Source organism: Marmota marmota, unplaced genomic scaffold, assembly GCF_001458135.2.
Source record: "Marmota marmota marmota unplaced genomic scaffold, marMar, whole genome shotgun sequence".
In the NCBI taxonomy this organism is placed as follows: domain Eukaryota; kingdom Metazoa; phylum Chordata; class Mammalia; order Rodentia; family Sciuridae; genus Marmota; species Marmota marmota.
The window spans coordinates 24,979,708-25,003,504 of record NW_026000174.1 but is presented as its reverse complement, the minus strand read 5'-3'; the positions used below and the strand labels follow the sequence as shown (position 1 = coordinate 25,003,504).

The 23,797-nt window shown below is 35.1% G+C and overlaps 1 protein-coding gene across 5 annotated transcripts in view; it reads right to left on the bottom strand.

Moving 5' to 3' along the window:
* Positions 1-1,453: 1,453 nt before the first annotated feature.
* Usp47 (ubiquitin specific peptidase 47) overlaps positions 1,454-23,797 on the bottom strand; it is a 105,867-nt gene continuing 83,523 nt past the window's right edge. For 4 of the 5 annotated variants that reach the window (XM_015477634.2, XM_015477633.2, XM_048788341.1 and 1 more), the window contains 11 exons: positions 21,788-21,903; positions 19,177-19,296; positions 16,868-17,645; positions 11,754-11,929; positions 11,307-11,387; positions 9,814-9,929; positions 9,336-9,454; positions 7,110-7,240; positions 5,658-5,705; positions 5,437-5,567; positions 1,454-4,729 (listed from right to left, as the gene is read on the bottom strand). In XM_015477634.2, the coding sequence (XP_015333120.1) occupies positions 4,555-4,729; positions 5,437-5,567; positions 5,658-5,705; positions 7,110-7,240; positions 9,336-9,454; positions 9,814-9,929; positions 11,307-11,387; positions 11,754-11,929; positions 16,868-17,645; positions 19,177-19,296; positions 21,788-21,903 (1,991 nt within the window). In that variant the 3' untranslated portion in view covers positions 1,454-4,554. Of the gene's footprint in view, positions 4,730-5,436; positions 5,568-5,657; positions 5,706-7,109; positions 7,241-7,268; positions 7,559-9,335; positions 9,455-9,813; positions 9,930-11,306; positions 11,388-11,753; positions 11,930-16,867; positions 17,646-19,176; positions 19,297-21,787; positions 21,904-23,797 lie in introns of those variants that run through there. The other variant, XM_048788343.1, reaches the window with a different exon arrangement.

The following is a 23,797-nucleotide window of genomic DNA, read 5'->3' as shown; positions in this document are numbered from 1 at the left end:
GACTTCCCCCGGGGGAGGAGAAACTAGACCTGTTCCCTTGGCTGAAACCTGAGGGCAAATTTAGGGCATACTCTCAAAACTTGTATGGAGCTACTGACAGTTCAAAGATGGGAAGCTGTGCAGGACTTGGGGACTGGCACCCATCTCGCACAGGAGGCAAGGAGCAGCAATCAGAATAGCATCCTGGTAGCAGGGAAGGACCACCATTGGACCCTCCAGTGAATCCTGACAGCACAATTTCAAAGACAGGGGAAATGTGGTCAGAATGATGGATGACATTTGGGGTGGAAGACCTGGTAGGGCCCATGCAGCATGGGTTAATGGTACATGCCCATTACAGGGAAGGTCTACTGCCCAAAGGTTGGCAAACAGTCGTTTGATAAGGGACCAAATGTCGCTTAGAGTCAAGTTCTTTGCTGACAGGACCCATGGGACATCTATCTTCCAGTCTACAAGGGTTAAGTGGCCAGTCAAAAGGGGACAAACAACCTCACCAACAGGACAGAAGACTGTTTAAGAAAGCAGATGTCTCTTCCCCTCTTCCTACCTCTTCAGTGCAGGAAGATCAAGGGGAAAGGAGAGGCTGACCACACAAACCCCCCTCCCTGCTCCCAGCAGGAAGCCACACAGCTAGTGGGCACCTTGTGGGGGTGTGGGGAGCCTTGAATCAAACTGACACTTTTCCAATCAGATTGTCTTAATGCAGCGACCCACGTTACTGGATTGCACTGAGACTTTAATGTAAGCCCATCTCTCCGTGGGAAACTGCATTTCACAGAAGTTGGTACAGTTGTCAGGAAAACAACCCTGCTTATTCATACCTCCGTAAGCTGATGCTCTGGGCAGGCTACTGAATTGTTAAATAGAGGCCCTTGTGTGGGGGAGGGGATGTCCAGAGCACAGAAAGCAGAAGGTGGAATGTGGCCCCTCACTTGAAGGCTGGGTCACAGGGTCTACCAATCTGGGCCTGGTGAATTCTCAAGTTACAACCAGTCAAGATTCACTTTCCTTATAGGGACTGGCAGCTGAGGGTGGAAGGAGACCATGCTGTCCTGGGGAAGGGCAGCATACTCCAAGGGTTTTTGCCTTCCTAGATTGGCCCCTACTGGAATCTGCATGTTTCTAAATGGTGATGCGTGCCCTAATGCTTTCTTGTTTGTCTGGTGTTGTTTCTGAAAGCCAAGTTATGAAAATTAATATAGGGTGGGTCTAACCAAATGGTGACAGCCCTCCTTTTCCCCATGTGAACTGCACTGGGGAGCATATTCTGGCTTTCATTCTAGACCTAAGTGGAGAGGAGCTTCCTCTGGCCATGAACTCCTTTGAATACCTGATAAAAACCATCTGCTAACCTCCTAGAATACCACATACATAATTTTGCATCTGACTTTAGAATTTATGGCTTTCTTATAATTTGTGACCCAAATAGTGATTTTTCAAAAATTACACAGAATTGTTTGGATGGAATAGTTTTATTTAGCCAGCAAAAAACCTGCTAATTCTTGGTATCTCCTATTCCACATTCTGTACTCTAGACTACAATTTGCAAGTCACAAGTATAAAGAATTGGTTGGGGCCTTGATGTTGAACAAAGGGATCAAATCCAGAGGAAGAGCTATGACATCCAATTGAAAAGGAAATATAGCAAATGAACCAGAACAAAAGATTTTATTGTATTCCATACATTCATAGGTCACTTCCAGATCTAGTAATAACACTGCAATGCTGAGGTGCCGTACACTCATTTGGCTTGGACCAGCGGGTAATTGCAGCTCCTCGGCCTCCTAACAGTGGGCTGGCAGCCAATGGCTACATAGTTTATTTTCTGGCTGGGGCACAGGTTCTCCCAGACTTGATCAACAAACACTCTAAGGAAGAGCTCCTTCACACACAACTTTTATCTATCATGATTACTATCCCTGTGTACACTTCCTTAGTTTGCAAAGTGGGCCTAGCAAATTTTTGTACAGACCAGTTAAATGTGGAATGGTCCTGAAACCACAGCTTTGGTTTCTCTGGCCAGAATGTACCTCCAACCTAAGCACCTGCCTCAGAAAATGCAGACACTTGGTTCTCAGAGGGTGTGCATGTAGGTGCAGGGGAGACCACACCCATCATGTAAAAGCTCTTCAAAACATCTGCATGACCTGTGGGCAGCAGGATCACAATTTCTCACAAGCTGCCTGCCTCAGCCTCGGGAGACAGGCATCATCAGACTGTCCCTATCCCAGGGCTCTGGTACTCAATTTATACCATCAGTGCCGTTTCTAGGGTTGCAGATGCTCACCCGATTCTCTGAAGCCCAGGGAGACTGATGCACAGTGACATCCCTTGGGTAAAATACTCTTCCTACCTCCACAGATTCACTTTGAAAATTTCACTACCTTCTTTACTGAAATTATTAAAGTGCAACACTGTGTTTTCACTTACCCTATCAGGCACTGAAAAGCAAGCTTTTTTATTTTTCCCTATAATGAAATACATTTTCTCTACTCTTGGTATTTGTAATATACCTGCAATTAGAAGCAGCAGTTAAACACAAAACAGACAACAAAACCAGAGCAGAAGGCACAGACGGAGGAGCAGAAGAATGAGAATTTCACCACTGACTCTTTGATGAACATGAGGCCAAACAAAGCCAAACCCAATTCCTAAGCCCATTTTGCTTCCAAGGTTGCCTCCCCTGCTCACCAGGAAGTCAGTCTTTTGAAAGCAGAAACCCCATTTATTAAAGCCCATGTCCCAAGTAAACAGGTCTGGCTCAGTATGAATTTGCCCCCCTTACATAAGAAAATCCAAGCAACCTGAAAGACTAATGAAAATACAGAAAATTACTCCAAATGTAAGCTGAATGATACAGTTTACATGGAATAAAAATTAGCCAGAAAACTACCTTAGGAAAAAAAATTTTTTTCCCTTGTGGATTCTAAGAGACTTAATAAGACACTATAGAATTCTCAGTGATAATATTCAAACTGTGAAGCCTACATTTGCCAATACTATTTTCTAATTATATCTTTCTTAGAAGGAAAAGGGGTAGAAATGTGATTTTGAAATATTGGCAGGATCCCCAAAAGTTAGATATTAGCATCTTTTCATCTCTCTTAATGAGAACTTCACTGTAAATATACCTTATCATGAGATATTCATGTTTTGAAGTATTATATCTAAAGATAACCAACCTATTCTTAACTCAGATTCATTATCCACAAAAGTGTAATGACTAAAATAACACAACAGAATGAACAAATGTTTTATTGGCATGTTCATTGTTGTAAACAGCATCTGGCATGAAAAAGTTTTACCAAAACCTTTTTATTTTTATAAATTAGATGATATTTCAAAATTTATGTAGAATTGTGGTCACTGTATAGTTTTATTTAGCAAAGCAAAAACTTGCTCATTCTAATAGACTTTTCAATGAAACCCTGTTGACTGCATCAGTCTATACGAAGATGACCTTACTAGCAAATTTACTCAGTATGTTAAGACGTTTCCTCAAAGTTAAACTACATGGATCTACAAACTGACTCTAAAATTAAAATGGGACTTACAAGCATCCTAGAAGATTCAAACTGGAGGTAAATCTTTAAAAATAAATGTACAAATAAAAAAAAAAGAAGCCGCTTAACAGAAAAACCTCATTAACAAGGGAAAATACAATCCTATGGGACCCAGCACTGAGGAACCTCACTGAGGATTACATTTACACAGACTGCTAACTTCTCAATGTACACAAATGTACACAATGAATGATGTGTGAAAAGAATAACCATGGGATATAGCTGAACTACAACTATGATAACTCAACAGGATAATTTTATTTACATGCTGAATGAACGAGTGAAACATATTCTCTACATCCATAACTTAAATACAATCAGTTATAATTACAAAACTGCAGTAATTTGAGCTGCCACCTGCTGGGATAGGTCTAAGGGAAATGTTTTGATGTTCCAAAATGTCCTTAATACTTCGCAAAAAATAAAACAAAAACACAACTTCACAATTCTTTTCTGGGTTACAACTCGTTCTAAGAATTTCTTTCTTCAGCTCCTATTTTTGCTGTTTTCCAAGAGACAACACACGCTGCATTTACTTCTGAATTGTCAATGAGGTAATGTGTGTATCAGTGAAATAAACAGAAAATTCATTCATTCATGGCCTTTGCACAGCTTTTATTATTAAGCTATGAGCATCCTGTTTGAGGCTAGTTTTACTAGCGGCTATGTGCACATTTGTCCGCAATAAAAGAATTTTACTCATTCCCCTTCCCCCTTTTCTAGTAGCAGGTTTTGCTTTTTTTTTTTTTAATTGTTTTTGCACATCCCTTTTTCACTTTACAGTACATTTGACTATAGTGCACAACATGATTCCAAGTCAAACAGTGGCCCATTGAGCACTGAGCTTCTGATTGGTGAAGGGCAGTCCAATCAGTGCTGGTGTCACTGGGTTACCCCAACCATGTCCGGCCATAATGGCACTACACAGTAGTAGTGAACCATCTAGGTAAAATCAAAAAAATCCCTCAGGGAAAATGCTACACTAGCAGAGTCAGTCTTGAGTCAGATCTTTATTTGGCGCTCCATCCAGATATATTTTTAGTGCTTTTTCTTTACGAGGCGAGTATGTTACACGATGTCCAGTCTTCTGGAGTCGACTGCTTTCTTTTTTCATCAGTTCATTTCTTTGCTCATCTGTCAACTCCATTACTTCTTCTGTTTTATCCCTTTATTTAAAATATGAATTACATATGAGACTAGTTATCCAACTGCCTCTATTAATTTATGCTTGAATGCTATGATGCTCCTTAGCTAGACAGTCAGACTGTCACTGGTGAGGTTGAATATAATCTCACATACTAGGGAATCTTACAGAGTTCTAATCTGTTTATCATATTAAGCACTCAGCTCACTTCTCAAAATGATATAGAATCATTTTACAGATGAGGAGCTAGGTAAATAAAAGGCTAAATTTGAACCCACACCTCCTTGGCTTCAAAAATTATCATTATTTCTCTATATCTGTGTTATCCCATTAGGTGATCACTAGCCACATATGACTAACAAGCACTTAAAATGTGACTGATCCACAATGAGATGTACTGAAAGTAAAATACACAACATTACTAAGACTTGGTACAAGAATATAAACTATCCCATAAATCATTTTTTGTACTGGTGGCATGATGTAATGATAATAGTTTTGGATAAACTGGATTATAAGTATTAGATTAATTTTGCCTATTTCTTTTTACTATTTTTAATGTGTCTACTAGAAAACTTCAAATTATAATGTGTGACATTCACTGCATTTCTACTGGTTAGTACTATTCTCTATCAAAATAACAGTAAATTTATGGTAAACAAGATATTCATGCATGCTAAAAACAGTTTATCATTACAAGAACAAGCAACAAAAATACTGGAATATTACCTATAAAATATGACGGCACCATCATCACAGATATAAAGAGGCCAGACATTCAGGGTAGAAACTTTAGGGTTCCAGTCCAAATCCTGATGAATATCAAGGACAGAAATATCACAGGGAAAAGTTCCTCTGCCCTAAGGAGAAAAAAAATGAATGCATAGATCACGCCTATAGCCATGTTTGTTGTGCATTAATACACAGATTTAACACTCTCAGGCCTTTACCTTGGCAAATTCAATATCTTCCAAAGGAATCCCACTGATTTCACTTAGCTGTAAAAGAAAAGGTCTTATATAAGTTAATTTTAAAAAATAAACTTTGAAATTATTTTCCTTTTATCCCACAAATTGCTTGATCCTCCCCTCCCACCAAAAAAAAAAAACTAATAATATGCTGATGTAATAAATTAGAAGAAAAAGCAGAAAGTGCAATTCTCTCCTCCGGCCACCATGCAAATGCTAAGCCCAACAAACATCAAGTTAATACATTCCTTCCAGGTCTTCTACACGTACATAAATCTACTCACACATTTCTACAATGCATAAAATTATATTCATAAATATTTCTATAAGTACAATTTTACATAAGTATAATTTTATATAACTTCACAGATCTAATTCCTAAGATGTGGAATTTGACCCTAAAAAGACTCTGAATTTGAATATTTATCAGAGGCATTTGATATTGCCCATTTCCCCCGAAACCTTGACAACTCCAGGTATTTTTTAATTTTCTAAATCTTCGCATTAAGAGATGAAACATAATGGTATTATTTTAATTTGTATTTCTTCTATGAATTGCCTGTTCATCTATTCATGTTCTTAGCCTATTTTTAAAATTAGGCTGTCCATCTTTATTATGGACAACTTGTTACATATAGGTTTAAATAATTTTCTAAAAGCTTTGTTTATATATAGTTTTTTAAATACCCGGTTTTGGCTCTACAGATAATTTAAGCTTTTATGTAGTATTTCCTTTCTTTCTTTGGCTTTTGGCATTATGCTTACAAACATCTTTTTTCAGGATTATATACATATTTTTAATATTGTGATCCAGTACCTTTATCATTTTACTTTCTTATATACATTTAATGCATTTAGAATTTATTTTTGTGTCTGGTATGAAGTATGAAAATAAATATTTATCCAAATGCCTTTGTAAGACTAGGGGATGTGGCTCAGTGGTAGAGTGCCTGACTGCCTGACTAGCATGTGTGAGGCTCTGGGCTCAATCCCCAGCATCCAAAAGAAAAAAAGAGAACAAAGAGGAAAAAAAAAAAAAAAGCTTTGTACTGGTACTACTGATAGAGTAATTTTCCCTTTCCCCTTAAATTCTTACAGTTCTCATCTTAAAGTGCAAAACAGACCTTCATTTGAATTCATTTTTCAATTCTATTTTTTTTCCTTTTAGACTTACAGCAATCTACTAACTTGTAACTAATTCTAATTACTTAAGAAAACTGCTTCAAGTAACAGAAAGTGAAGGTCCACTTCTAGATGAATAAGAGCCAAAGCAATTTTGAAAACCTTAGGAGCTCTAAGGAACAACCAGAAGTAACAGAGACCAATGAAGGCTGTGCCAGTAATGTTTGGTATTCACTTTCTAGCCTACCGGCCTGTCTTGTTAGCAGTGGAAGAAAAATGGATATTATTTCATTTTGTTTAAAATGAACTTACCTTCTCTCGCAACTCATCAACACTATTGCTCTCCAACACAACCTCCTGGAAGGGATCCAATTTCATCTCTGAAGGCCTCCACCGTCGTGACAGAACAGCAAGTTGCGACATGGACTTCATCTTCTCTACCCCTAAGAACATGCAAGATCATGCCCATCATTCTATTTTCCCTAAAGGTTCATATTTTGACTTTCCCTATAGTTCCTGATTAAACAAAAAGATTTACTTCAAGTGCTATTCTTTAAAGTAGACATGAAAAAACCAATTATCCCAAGGAGTTAAGAATGAAATGTTTATTCTCTTCTTTCCATTCTTCAAAGACGACTGCTTTCTTTTATAAGCCATCCTTCAGCCAGTACTCCCTCCTGACTCCTGTTTGATGCTGCTTTACCAATTACTCTCTCCTCTGGATCTTCAGTGTTTGCTTCTCTAATGGCTATTACCCCAACCTGAAATCATAATCAAGTCATGTTTACTTTATCCTTCCTTTTTTTTTCATGTCAGTTATTTCTTCTCTTTTCATGAACTCCCAAATTTTTCGATTCTTTAAAGTCCAAGTCAATGTCACTTGCTTCTCTGGTATATACAAAAGCAAATCCCATTGATTTCGACCCTTAGTACCTATTATTTTAGAATGATTGGTCTGTAGTTCTTAATTCTCCCATGGATCACATTGCAGGTAATAGGCAATTTCTGACTCTTACTCATTTTTGTAGCACCAGGAATTAGCAGAATCTGGTGGATACAGTTGAGTAAATGTTTCTTGGATTTAATTACATGACTTATTTTTATTCAACTATTTTAATGATAAATATATACTTAAGTGATATTGATGCTGGCACCCACAATCCAGTACTAGAGATATCTAACCATCTTTGCCAATACATTATACTTAATCTTTCCTTCCAAGTGTGATTTTTATTTTCTTCATGGTCCCTGCCCAGTCACAGTGGTTATTCTCTAAGGCCCCAATACTCAGAGAAGGAATCTGCAATCTGGAGCACTTGCCCACACAAAATGATGCCCAGAAGTTCTTTCCCTCTCCAGTTAACTTTTCAACTAATCAGAATTTCAACTATTTATATTTAAACCAAATTAGAATTGAAACAGCCTCTAAAGAGGGGAGATGTTTGTACTATTGAACTCTCTATAAGACTATCAAAATCTTACATAAAATATCCAGAATTAATATTTTAATTTCTATAGGAAAAAAATTAAATCAAAATCCTTCTAAACAACAACAGTTAAAAAAAAAAAAAAAGATTACAGAACTAGTAGAACTCCTCAAAGCCATCTTTCCTTCCACTATTTCTTCCAAAAACAATATTTTAAATGTCATAATGCTGACAGTAAATCAAGAGGTTACTGTTATGGGTTGTTTCATCCTCAAAAGATATGAAGTACAAATCCCAAGTAACTCAGAATGCAACTTTATTTGGAAATAGGGTCTTTAGAGTGGAAATCAAGTTAAAATGAGGTCATTAAGGTAGGACTAACGGTTTTAAGGGGAAACTTAGGTATAGACACGCCTACAGGAAGAGCACCATGTTTAGATGAGGGCAGACACCTGAGGTACTACAACTATAAGCTAAGAAATGCCAACAAACCTCCAGAAGCTAGAGGAGGGAATAGAATAGGTTCTCCCTTACAAGACTTTAAGGAACTGATCTGCCAACATCTAGACCTCTGACTTCAAGCCTCTAGAACTGTGAAATAATAAATTGCTATTGTTTAAGCCACTCAGTTTGTGGTATTTTGTAATGGCCGCCTAGGTAACTAATTTAAGTCCTTAACCTCAAAATCTTTGCTATATTATCAGTACCATATCCTCAATACAAAATAAGCCATAATGAAAAAAGAAACAAAATAATAAACAAGGCTAAGAAAATATTAGCAGAATTTGCTATACAATGTACTTTCAAAAAGAGAGAATTAGTGATCTCAAAGTAGAAAAAAGAAGAAATATTTAAAAGGAAAATGGTATCAAGAGAAAGAAGAGAAAGAAGAAAGGTAAAAGACATGTTCTCTAAAATTAACTGAAGCAATTATACTAGAACTTAGGGACAGTAAATAAAACTCTCAGTAATGGGACAGAAGCAGGCATTGCATCAATCTGTAATATGGCATATTAGATCCCTGATAACTCATTATTTGATTAAAAAGTGTAGGCTTCTATTAGTTTTAGGGTATTTCTAATACTTTTCCCCACAAAAATATTGCTAATACCATCAAGAACTTCAAGGAAAACTTCCCAGTTGCTGGAAATATTAATATCTTCTTCATAAATATGATAATCCAAAAAGACAGTGCCAGGATTCTTCCATGTTTTCTTCCTTAGACGAAACCTACAAACATAACATATTTAAAACTAGCATAATTTTAAATTCTTAGCTTAAAAAAACAATGTTAATCTGACACAAAAGAAAACTATGTTCAAATAAAGTAAAATGGCTATTCATTAAATCTGGGAAAAATGTAAAGAAATGCTCCCAGTACTTCAAATTTAATATCCTTCACAAGAAATTCAAACAGAATTCTAATATTCTTGCTTAATACTACTAATCTGCTATTTAATACTATTAAAATTCTGAAGAGCACAAGAATTTTTAATTCTTCCAAATTTAGAAAATCAAACCAGTCTATATCAACTGACCATACAACCACCTTTCTTCAAACTGCTGATAACACTGTAATTTTGCTTTACCTGTCAATACTGAGTTCTAAACCACACTGCTCCCTGAGTTGAGGAATTAATTCCTCTTTTGATTGCCGCACAGTCATTCCTTTAGCAAACACAGCATCTAGCAGAAACTTGCATGGCTGGGAATATAAACATAAATAATTACAGCTTGAATTATACATTAAGATAAGGATTATGGTGACATTTTATTTGTATTTTTTAATGATATGTGAAGGGCCTGAGTTTAAGAGTCTTATTTTCCTAGTTTCAAACCTTAGCTCCAGACTTACCAGCTCAGCTTTCTTGTCTCTGTACTCTGTACCTCAGTTTTCTCATTTAAGTTGGGAATGTATCTTTCTCACTGAGTCACTGTGAAGATTAACTAGAATAATGCACTCACATTTTCCTTCTTGTAATAAAATGATCACAATTTTCTTTTTCTTTTTTGCAGCCATAGGGATTGAACTTGGGGCCTTAGGCATGCTAATCTAAGCAAGCACTCTACCACTGAGCAACATCCCTAGCTCAAATGATTGCGATTTTGATGATAAAAGGAAACACTTTAATGGACTAAAATGAGGGAAATGCATACTAAATCTATGAGCACATTAATTAATTGTCTGAAAAGAAACATAGATCCACAAACCCCAAATTCATAAGAAATGTAAGTCAAAATGACCATAATGGGTCACAAATAAGAAATATGAAACGTGTTTGATGAAGTATTTGCCGAATGAACAAAGGCATTTTATGAAAAATTTACAGTTTGTCTACATTCTCAATAAGACGTTATAAACATCCTGAAAATAGGATCTTTGTCTTATTCTTTTGGGTATTAGCCACAAGTCTTTTACATCACAGGAACTAAATATTTTATTGATTACTCCCTAAAAACCAGCTTGCTTAGAATCTTAATACCACCATTTACAAATTGTGTGACCATTAATAAGATCCTTAAGTTCTCTGTGACACAGTTTCTTTGCCTATAAAATGGAAATAATAAATAGCACTTATATCATGGAGTTAACTTATAAGGATTAAATGAGTTAGCTTTTAGAAGCACTTGGAGAACAAATAGTAAATACTACATAAATACTTGTTACATATTAAAATGACTCTGGACATAAAAAGTCTCTATAGATTTTACATGTGAGCTGCTATTCATCTGTACATTTTATGATCATTCCAAGAAAGCAAGCATAAACAAACTTATTTTTAAAGACAGGAAAATTTTTGCCTCACTCCTGCACTATAGTGACATTTTAGAGCAAGGTGATGATAATGACCTGAGAGTCAAATTCACCACTGTTTTTATAAATGGAATTTTATTACAATTAGTCTTTTGTATTAGTTTACATATTATCATCTCTGACTACTTTTGTGCTACAATGGCAGACTTCAGTAGATGCAACAGAGACAATATGATCTGCAAAACTAAAATCTTAAGAAGAAATGACTGATCATTATTATATTTTCAGTAACTATAAAAAATAACCATTCTTTGATGCATCACTCACCTCTTGTTCATTGACTAAAAGCTGGTACACTTTAACTCTGTATTCTCCTTTTTTAAGTGCTCTCCCCAGTCTAATTGTAATCTATAAATTAAAAAAAAAAAACATTTTTTTTTTTTTTAACATACACTGTCTCAGCAGAAAGATAACCCATTCTCACTTCATTGTTCAAGTTCTGTTTTCCAAAAGTCCCTAAGCTATAGGCTCTTTGAGAAAAGGTATATCTTTTACCTCTGAATGCCCAGGACCTGGAACACTAACTGATGCAAAGTTAACATTTAACAACTATTTGATGGATGAATAAAGAATATCAATAATCAAAACACCCCAAATAAACATCAAAGAAAAACCATTCTTTTAAGGTATCTACTCCACCTTACTAGGAAGTAGTGCAAGGTGTTCTCAAATCTATCATTTAAAACAGATCTAATTATTCAATGATTAATCAACCTTATTGTCATCTGAAAATGATGAAAGTGTTTCATTCAGTCGGACGCTCTCAAATTCTTGATTGCTGGCATACACTCGAAAGACCTTGAAGTGAGATGACAAAACTCCAACAAAGGGCTCTAAATGTTGTTTGAAAGCTGCCAGAGTAATTCTTTTATCAACATGTACCATCAACCCTAAGCACAAAAAAAACAAAACAAAAAAGGAACAAAAATGTAAAATAAACCTCTTTGAGTATATGAAACAGACCATAAATTTCTTTTTATATAGTAAGCAGAAAAAAGTATTTCTTAGACTTTTAGATAATATACTGTATTGGATGAAGACAAACAAGGACACTGAATATATGATAATATATGGCAGCTTTAACTGTTCTGAGATAATTTAAGTGCTTATTTACTTATTTGTATTGCTGAATTTCAAAACCAAACTACAGGGATTCTTTTAAAATACACACATTTCAAGCTCTACACAGTAATAATGTAGACTCTGACTGGGTTCCACCTGACTCCTCTGCTTACTAGCTATAGGACATGGAGCAGGTCATGGGCATTTGTACCTTTGTTTCTTTGTGGAAAAAAAAAGGAGATAATATTAGTATCTGCCTCATGGTGTACTGTGATTTTGATACTGTTCATTTATCATGCTTTTAGCAGAGTGCCAGGAATACAGCAAATACCTACAAAACTGTTAAAATATTATCTAGCTCTGGCATTTCTACCAGAAAAAAAAATTCAAGACTAGCGTATTAACCATGTATTTGGACTGCAAGAGAACTGAATTTAAGTGGACCAGAAACTCCCACTTCCCCTGGGCTTAAACTCAAGCTCTTTGGTATTATAATACGTTAATCTTTGATTCATTTCAATCTTTTGTACCTTATTTTATAAGCTACTCATGAGGCTATTTCTAGAATGTTCTATTTATCCTGGTCCTCATATTCTAACAAAAACTTAACTTAGCTGTCTCATTTTCAGTGCTAAGTACAGGAACTGCCATGCTGCCTCAGGTCCATGGTCCTTCTACATCCCTGAGACTCCCCTGATTGTAGGTCATGTTTTTCTACAAAATCTAGGATAAGGGTAAAGGATGAGAATCTAAGAACACTCCAGGTTTACATTCTCAGGTCATCCCAACCCAGATATATGAATTTTTTTTTAATGGATTTTTCAAATTTTTCACTGACTCTTTTCTTGGTTTTAAGATATAGTTACATTATAGACAATGTAATGACTACAAATCTGAAGAAAATATAAATGTGATGAACTTTGTTTACTATATCCCTTTTTTCTGTAGTAGGGATTGAATCTAGGGGCAGTCTACCATTGAGCAAAGTCTCACTAAGGTGATCAGGCTGGGCTCAAACCTGTGATCCTCAGCCTCTTGAGTAAATTGGGATTACAGATGTGCACCACCATGCCCAGCTATCATGTATCTTATGAGGCAGCCATTTCTTTTAGGTTGTTTAAAATGTCAACTTCTAAACTTTAGGGAGTGCCCATAAACATTAATAATCTAGCTTTTGGCCAGCAAGCTTCTGATAGCCAGTTTGAGGGTAGATGATAACAGAAAAATTACTTGATGAGAAATCAAAAGTCTATGGCTAGCCAGGCTTGGTGGCACATACCTATAATCCCAGGGACTTGGGAGGCTGAAACAGGAAGATCACAGGTTCAAGGCCAGCCTCAGCAACTTGGTGAGGGCTTAAGGAATTTAGTGAGAACCTGTCTCAAAATAAAAAAAAAAGAAAGGGCTGGGGTTGTGGCTCGGTGATTAAGCACCCCTCAGTTCAATTCCCAGTGCCAAATCTATGGCTAGATCTGTTTTGTCACTTTAGTCCTATACATGGCTGTAGGTAGGGTATCTAATCTCTCAGAATCTCAGTTTTCCCACAGAATCATAACACCAGTTTCACATATTATTGTTATGACAAGTACAGCATTATTCAAATACAAAATAACACTGCCATTTTGGTTTCCCTTTTAACTTCTAGTAATATTGTATATATAGGAAGATAGAAATTTTTTTTTTTTTTACTGAAAATCATTCAAAATGGTGAGTAGGAACAAAAGATTAAAAGTCCTGGCCTGAATGATTTCCTGGGTCCTCTTTATATATAAGTCTGATTTTGACTAGCTAACTTTCCTATACTCTGAGTAGATCTACTCTATTATAGTATTTATATATATATTTATATATATATTTATATATTTATATTTATAGTATTTATATATCTCAGGTGGGTCAATACAGATAAATTGCTTAGCACAGTCCTGGCAAAGAATTGTTAATTTATTGGCTTAATTATTTCAGTTTTAGAGATGACCATGATACCACTTTTTGTCTATCTCTAAAAAAGACTGTGGAGAATTCAGTCTCTTTATAACACAACCTCAAAATATCTTCAGGGTTTTTCTTTTTTTAAAAATATGTATTTCTTGAATGAGGAAAAATCGTACATAAATATTTCAGTACAAATGCACTACAATTTATTACCTTGGCCCTCCTGTTTATATATAGGGTCCTAGAAACTATAACTAGATCCCATGAGTAAAGTATTTCCACAGAATCATCTATAGAATCTCCCTAAACAATTCCTGGGTCATAACTGACAATGACCAGTTCAATTATTTCCTAAGTGAAATGCCTATATTGCATACAACATGTCACTCTTCAGGTATCAGGTTCTTTGTTTACCTGTTATACTTGGCCATTTTGTCACTTACTCGCTGCTCACTTGTTTTCCTAGGTACCTACTTTGAGATCACTGAGGAACTGTGATGAACTGTTCTTAGTACCTACTCCTGAAAAACCTGGCTCCTGTTTATTATCTCTCTTCCCCTTTCTCTGAACGAGTTTCTAAACACAAAAAGGCATATTCCTGATTGATTTCCTGGGTCCTCTTTATATATTAGACTTAACTTTGACTAGCTAACTTTGCTGTACTCTGAGTAGATCTAAATAAACCTTGTGTATGGTTTCTGAAAGCCTATGTAAACTGTAGCAGATGGTTTCTCTTCATTATATTTATTATTTCAGTGAATACCAGTAAATTAGGCTAGTACGAATTTCCAAAAAGGTTAAAATAGCCAGCAATGTTCCTTTTAAAAGAGTTTATCAACTGGACACAATAGCACACACCAATCCTAGCAACTATGGGAGACTGAGGCAGGAGGATTGCAAGTTTGAGGCCAGCCTTGGCAATTTAGCAAGACTCTGCTTCAAAATAAAAGATAAAAATCACTGAGGATATAGCTCAGTGATAAGGTGCCTCTGGGTTCAATCCCTAGTATAAGAAAAAAAAAAAAAAGGTTTATTTACTATCCTATGATAGAAATGAGATTTTTCAAACAATAAGTATTTCCAACTGAATTCTTCCTAAGGTTAAGACAATCATCCAAATTTTCTGCACATCATTCTAAAACAGACCACTTAAAAGAACAATCTTTTCCTAAAGAGGAGCTACTTTTAATTTTCCCAGATCTTTGATGGATTCACTATGCTAAGGAAGCAGAGTAGCTATTTTTTCATTACTATGATGTAAGAAAAATAACAGTGACAGCAGTTATGGTGTGACTCAAGCAAAATATTTTAACTTGTTTGAGCCAGTTACTTCACCAGTGAAAACTAACTAATGATAATAATTTTATGTTAAGAGAACTAAAATGAAATAATGCTGAGCAGCCTAGGTGAAAGCTCCATAGAAGCTTAAAGCATTATATAATATGATTTTTATCTCCATTTTGGGTGACTAATCCACATTCCCACACCTGACTCTCTGTAAGATATATGTATGGAAGTCTTATGATTATTACTTGGAAATACATAGCCAAAAGCACGAATTTATATTCTGAGACTTCAATAATCATAGCACTAACTTTTTTTTTTTTTTTGGTTGTACATCTCCTCTTCCCTGGTAGATGCAGCATAAAGCTACATCTTAATTGTCTTTACTTCCAATAGCTATGCAGAACGGATTCAGGAAATAACTAATGGGGTGGGAGAATGGATAGATATAAAAGCAGGGTTTTCTGCCAAACGTAAAAGCATGTGCATTCAATTAGAAGCCTTATATTCTAATAATAGTACCACTATTCACTAACTATATGTACTTTTAAGCAAATTATCCATCCTCTGAGAGCTTCAGTTTTCTTATTTGTCAAAAAAAGATATCAAAGTCTTATTAATTTCAGAGAAGCTTTAAGGGAAAATAAGCATTCTCAAAGCTCAAAATATAAGGGGTCATATTTGTTTCATTAATTTGGTTTTTCAAATATTTCTCTTTTACATTTGAAAAAAATTATATTTTGAACTTCATTGTGTTGCTAATTCTTTGGCTAGTTTTAGTATGAGGTTTCATTAAAGTTCTTTTCAAATGTTCTTTTTTTAAAAAAAACTCACAGAATGTTACATATTTGTATGTTTGTGTTGTTACTGCTTGTCTCACACCCCCACACTGGCAGATCTCTTTCATCTTTTTGAGATTTATACAATTTAGAGCTTCTAGTTTGTACCCTGCCTGAAGTCTGACTTTCCTGTTAATTATGGATTTTTAGGGGTGAGGAAAAGTTGTCCTTGATTGCAATGGAACAGAGAGAATGCACAAATAAAAAGTTTTCTTGGGGCCAGGTGCAGTGGTGCTCACCTGAAACCCCAGTAGCTTGGGAGGCTAAGGCAGGAGGATCTTGAATTCAGAGCTAGCCTCAACAAAAGCAACTTAATGAGGCCCTGTCTCAAAATAAACAATAAAAAGAGCTGGGATGTGATTTAGTGGTTAAGTGCCCCTGGGTTCAATCCCCAGTACCTAAATAAATAAATAAAAATTTCTGGGCATTGAATATCAAATTTTCTAAAGTTATCTGGACTTTTTTTATTGAGGGGGAGGGTCATTTATTTTTTTAACTATTCCTCATTTTTTTTTAAACTTGGTATTTTTATCATTATTCTTTCCTAATATTGAATTATCTTTTTTTAAAAAAACAATTTCACAAAATTTGACATAATTATTGACTAATGTATTGATTAACCAGCTGGTCACCAGTTCTCAACTAAAAACTGTAATGAGGAAAAAGTTGATGCTGTTTCAAAGAACCATTTCCTTTTGAAGTACATACATTTATGTCCTTCCCCAGAGCCTTCATCTGCAGCATAGGGGTCTGCTTTGAAATACATGTATTGCATTTCTCCCCTACTCTTGCCACTCTCATCATATTCACTATCAGTTCCAGAGTCTTCTTCTGCTGTATCCCATGTCTCTTTTTTCCCTTCATTTGCTTTAGTTCTTCTGCTACTTGTGATACTGTGAGAGTCAAGTCCATTGGCCAAAGGGATCTGAGCATTATCTGCATTGCACAAAGTATCACTGCTATGACTGGAGCTAAGAATATCACTGTCCACTGAACTCGTACTCCTGTCATTATTCACATCCGAGTCTGATCGTTCTTCAGACTGAAAATTTTCTGGGTCAGAAGTCTGAATGTGCTGTTCAAGTTCTCTATTATCCACTGATGCTGAAGAGTCCCTCTCATTTAGAGGTGATTCAATGTTTTCAAAGTCACTTGTTTCAGTACTTTTGCTGCTGTCCCCATTATCTCCATCCTGCTGTTGTTGCAGCGATAAGCTTTTGAGTTTTTCAGTGCTTTCTTCCAGAATAGCTTCCACAGACTTTAGGCTCCCTACAGGTCCTGTGACTCTTTCACAATCTTCATCCACATTACCAGAATCACCTCCAGCTTTCTGGTATGCTGTCCTTTTGGAATAAGATCCTGGGGATTGTTCAGGTAGCAAAACAAATAACCGAATTGTATTTGCATGTCGATCCAGGAGTTTCCATAAATGAGAGTCTGTAAAGGCCATCTGGTAATCCAAAGTCTCGGAACTTTCAACAAACACCTAAATAGTAAGTCAAAGAGTTACAATGTAGTTTGTTAGTGATATTTTTATTCATCATTAGAATAACGTCAATATAAGGCTGTGCATAATAAATCATAAAATTGTGATGATAGTGTTTCCAAAGGATACTGCATTGTTTTGGAGACTAAAATAAAAGAAATATTAAGCTCATCAGTCTTTGCAATTAGCCATAAAACTATGCCAAGATGGGCAGATATGGACAGACACAAACACATACACTTTCTTTACTGGGCTGCTCATTTATAAAAACGTTTTATATTATACATGCTGCCTTTTAGGAAGCTAAAGTTGAGCATGAATAAAGGAATATAAATAAATCCAAATTTTAAAGACATTAATAAGTAAATGATCTGGTTTTACAACAAATAAAGCGCAAGGAAGCAAACAAACATAAACAACACAAGAAATTCTATAGCTTAAGAAATACATTATGTCTTAAGAAATATATTATGAACTTTGCTTCCCCATACTTCCGTTTATTTGAAAAAAAGTTTTTTAAGATAGTCACAGAAATTGGAATATGGTCTAGATATTGTTCAAAACATTTAGATTTTTTTAGGTATATAATTATACTTATTTTTTAAAATAACAGCTACTTTTTAAAAAGAGAGCTCACCCCAGAGAGATACATGTTCACATTATTAATAGATGAAACAAGATGATGCAGAGGATATTTTTCAAATAATTTGGAGGAAGTGAGTAGTTAAATACATATGAAACAAGAGTTGATAACTGTAGAAGGTGGGTGATGGGGACATGGAAGGGCATTACTCTATAGTCTCTCTGCTTCTGTGTATGTTTGAAATTTTCCATAACAAAAAGTTTAAAGAAAGGAAATGCACATACACAAAATTGGCACTATTAACAGCATTATTTTTGCATAAAATAACACTATTATTAGCTAATAAATGATACAAATCAGAACTATTACATAATGTATTTTTAAAAAACGACACACAGAAAAGTATTAGGATATAGGTGAATGAAAATAACATTTTAAAAATACTGATAATGATTAAATGAGATATAAGACTTAAGATGCACTATGATGAATGAGACTGGAAAATGTGATAAATCTAAAATGGTAATATTCTGTATAGTAGGCTTCCCTTTGGCTTTCAGTATAAAGAACTATCTTTTTGGGAGAAGCCAAGGATGAACAAAATTGAGAAGACATACTCATTATAAGTAGATTCATTCATTAAGCCTTCACCAAAGAGGCAGGACTAATCTGAGGCTTGAAAAACAAACGTAGAGAGAGAAGAAATAACACTCCAGGTGGTGGTGCACACAAACAGGAGACACACACAGAAAGAATCGATTCAAAGGAGAGAAAGAAGCCTGATTGAACCTGACTACTAAGGAAGGTAATTATTGGGAGGAAGTGCAAATTATAAAGGTCAGGTCCAGACACATGGTGGACAGCTCGGGAGGCCAAGTGTATAACATTGAACTTCATTTCACTTATTATCAGCAAAGAAAACAGTAATAAAGATAAAAAAGGACATACCTTGTTACTTCTAAAAAAACCTTCAGCTTTCAGGGTTTTACTGGGTACACTGAGAAGACGCAAATCATTATAGCAGCGTTCCAGTACTATTCTCATGGTCTCAGCAGGTAAATGGATGGCCTACAATGAAAGTAATTTCATAAAAAAGTACTCTTTCAAAAGTACTTCTGCTTGATGTAGAAAGTTCTTAAAAATATCAGAGAGAAAATAAAGAGAAAAATAATTTTGGCAGAGGTTTTAAAATTTTTGGAGAATCTAAGGAAAAAATTACTAGTTATATCCATTAATTAAGATATGAATTAGAAAAACAAAGTATCTCTTGTAAATGTATGCTCTGAAACTATTTTAAAGGTAGGATTTTTTTGCTAAAGAAAAGTACTGAAATCATATCATCTCCTCTACATGCTCTCACACAGCATGTAGAGGAGGTGATATGATTCTAAAGGCAGTGAGTAATTGACTTTGAGAATTGATGTCAAACCAACAGTTAAAACATCTTAGTTTTTTGATAGACCCTGCTATATATTGTAAATAAATTGTTGATGCTTTTACTAAATCAGTTTTAATCTGTTGAAAATGGGATTAATACTAAGTTATTCTGAAATTCCACATCCTTAATTTTTGCAGTAATTTTAACAATTTCAGATAAAATGAGCAAATAAAATAATTTATTTAAAAACAATTTGTTTTCAATACAACTAATGGTGTCAGCTATGAACATCAAATTCTCAGGCAGCTTCACTATACTTTGAAACAGTATATTTATGTGGGGTACAGTGGCATACACCTGTAATTCCAGCAGGTGAGGTAGAAAGATCACAAGTTATAGACCAGTCTCAGCAATTTAGTGAGTCCCTGTCTCAAAGTAAAAATTAAAAAGGATTGGGGGTGTTGCTCAGTGGTAATACACCCCTGTATACAATCCTCACTATTAGAAAACAAAAACAAAAACAAACGATATTTGCTAGCACAATGTCCTATGACTACATTTTTTTCCCTCCTCTTCTTCTTCTTTTTTTTTTTTTTGTTGGCACTGGGGATTGAATCCGGGGGCACTTAACCACTGACCACATCTCCAGCCCTTTTTTGTATTTTATTTAGAGATAGGGTCTCACTGAGTTACTTCACTAAATTGCTGAGGCTGACTTCGAACTTGCGATCTTCCTGCCTCAGCCTCCGGAGCTGCTAGGATCACAGGCTGCGTGACCACACAGTGCTACATTTATTTCTTAAACATATTTTTCCTTAACAAGATTATTAGCTTCATCAGGGAAGGAATCAGTACATTATGTGTGTGTGTGTCTGTATCCTATGTGAATGCTTATATTCCAGACTAAACTGAAATTCTTTATATCTAGCATTTGTATTGTTTAAATGAAGAGCAATTATATTAACACAGTATGAATTTATTAGCAATTTAATCATAAAAAATATAATTTTGCAACATTGTTTGTCTCCTGAATATTATTACTTTGGCAAAAGTGTTAGAAGTCATTGTTTTGTGTTTAACATAATAATTGCCACCAATTCTAATAATATTTACATTTTTTTTCATACAAAGCACTTATTTTTTAATGTTTATGGCAACCCTGCTATACTGGTATTAAACCCCCAGATAATGAGATAAAAGATAAATGGCTAAAACCCAGACTCAATTTCCTAATTTTCAATTACTGAACAATTTTCAGTACACAAGTTGGAGAACCCTGTAAAATTTTGCCTGCTCATGTGTTCAAGGTTCTATAGTGTACACAACGCCTGAAAAGACAGTAACCATTTGTCTGAAGTAGACTAGCCCATTCCCCAAAGAAATTTAAATGTTTTCATCATCATATTTTTCCAGTTCAAAAATCTGGAACAAGACTATGTTCTCTATCACCAACTTGCATAATGGGACCAATATTTAAGTCATCCCCTTCCCTGTCGAGTCTGCTTCCTCACCTCACTCCTCTATTGCTATTAATATATCACCTTTCCATCACCCAAATTTGAAGCTTTTCAGGGTCTCTGTACTCCTATTTTACACCAACTTTCACCAATTAAAAGTCCTACAGAGTCTATTTATATAATCGCTCTCACAATCTATCATAAGCTCTACTTTCTCTCATTTCCAGCCATATGCCTTCAACTGAATTATTTCAACAGCTTCCTCATCCCCATTTCTGACTCTCCTTCAATCCATCTGAATCACCAGTCTACTGTCAGTAGACTTTTCAATCTATAGCACAGATCTGTTCATACTACTGCTGTACTTAAAAAAGAAAACAAATTTAAAAATCTACTCTCTATTGCCTGCACCAAAAGAGAGCCCAAATTTTCACTATTCCTGTTTAAAGCCTCCCATTAAATAACTAAATTTACATCTCCAGGCCCGCTTCACAATGACCCACCCAAGGCTCACAAGTCATGGTTATGTGTATTTGCTTCATGATTTCTTGCCTCCATACTTCGTTCAATCTGTTCCTTCTATCTGAAATGTCCTTTCCTACTAGAGTTGTGCCCTAACTATAAAAACTGCCTCTTAAGGTAGAGCCTACATTTTACTTATAACTATCACACAGTGCCTCTAGCAGGCCCTCAAAGATATTCACTGACCAATTTTAAAACTTACCTTTGAAATCAGTTGTTTGAACTCTGTAACCGTCTGATTTAAGTAAGCTCGAACAGTTATGGGAGCAGCTACAGTTTCTGCCTTTAGATCAACAACATGAACTTTCACCATCACTTCTGTCACATTTGAAAACACAAAAACATAATTGGAGGTTATTTTTTAAATCTATTTCATATGAGCACTGCATTCTTAATGTGTTTCTAATAGATGAGTGCTGCTAACAGTGTTAAAACAGTGTTTCTAATAAGAGAGTATTTTCTAATTACCAATATATAAATGTACTTTATACACATAACACATGTTTAAAACTTCTTCACAATTTATCACAATACAAGCAAAGAGACACAAGGAAATGAGGCTAGTTAAAAAGTTCTCTTAGATTTCTTTAAAAATAGCAGTCTTCACTACGAAGTATTAGTTTTGCCCTCTGCACTATACATTACCTACAAAAGTAAAATGTGATTTGTAAAAATGCATGGCTTTATTTCCTTCTAAAACGTAACTATTGACAAATTTATTAAGCACATTATTAAAAATCACCGTGGATGGGAATGCAAATTCGTGCAACCAATATGGAAAGCAGTATGGAGATTCCTCAGAAAACTTGGAATGAACCACCATTTGACTCAGCTATCCCCACTCCTCGGTTTACACCCAAAAGACTTAAAATTAGCATCCTACAATGACACAGCCACATCAATGTTTATAGCAGCTCAATTTACAACAGCTAAACTATGAAACCAAACTAGATGCCCTTCAGCAGATGAATGGATAAAGAAAATGTGGTGCATATACATAATGGAATATTATTCAGCCTTACATAAGAATGAAATTATGGCATTTACAGATAAATGGATGGAGCTGGAGAATATTATACTAAGAGAATATTTATCATGCTAAGAGAAATAAGCCAAACTCCAAAACCCAAAGGCCAAATGTTTTCTCTGATAAGCGGACACTGATCCATAATGGGGCGTGGGGGGCAGACAGAAGAATGAAGGAACTCTGGATTATACAGAGGGGAGTAAGGGAAGGGTAGGAGGTGTGGTGATGGGAAGGATGGTGGAAAGAGATGGACGTTATTCCCTATATACATGTATAATTATACTCCAGGTGTGACTGTACCATGTACAGCCAGAGAAGGAGAAATTGTGCTCCATTTATGTACAATGTATCAAAATGCATTCTACTGTCATGTGTAACTAATTAGAATAAATTTTTAAAAATGGGAAGGGGAGAGAATGGGAGGGAAAAGTGAGGATTATTAATTGAAATCAACTTCTAAAGCTCCAAATACAGAACAAAAACCATAGTACTAAATAAATATAAATATATTATATATGTAAATATATAAATATAATATATATAAATAAATATGAATATAAATATCTAGAGACTGCAAAACAAATACTATAGGGGATATATATATAGAATCCCAGTGGCTTTTAAACAGCTTTCATTAAACCATTTATGACTTTGCTCATAATCTAAGTTCTCCTTTCCTCTCCTCACTTTTCCTCTAACACATGGAAAATTCTGAACAAAAAAAAACTAGTCTGGTTTATCTGTTTTGTTTTACTTAAATCCTACACATTACACTTTAATCATGCTTTCTCTTATGTTTTTAGGAGATCATGTTTATAACCAAACTTTTACTTCATTGGAAAACAAATGATTTTCAAGTACTATATTTAATAGTCACTTTGTTTTAACCTCATGTCATTGCTCAGATTTTCCCCCCATGTTGCTAAATCTAAATGATAAAATAGACTTCATGATAATTAGTGAATAGTAGAAATTACTTTATTCATTTATAATTCATAGTTACATTCTCAGTTCTTTTTTGATTTTATTGCTGACTCATGGTATCCTTTAATTGTATCCTTTTTTCTATCTAGTTAAGAAAGTTCTTCAGGGGAATGCTACAGAAAGAGCAGAGTTCAACTGCAAAAGGCACCAAGTTTTCAAAAATAAAATTTCCCCCCCATGAGAGAAATATGGGTTCCATGG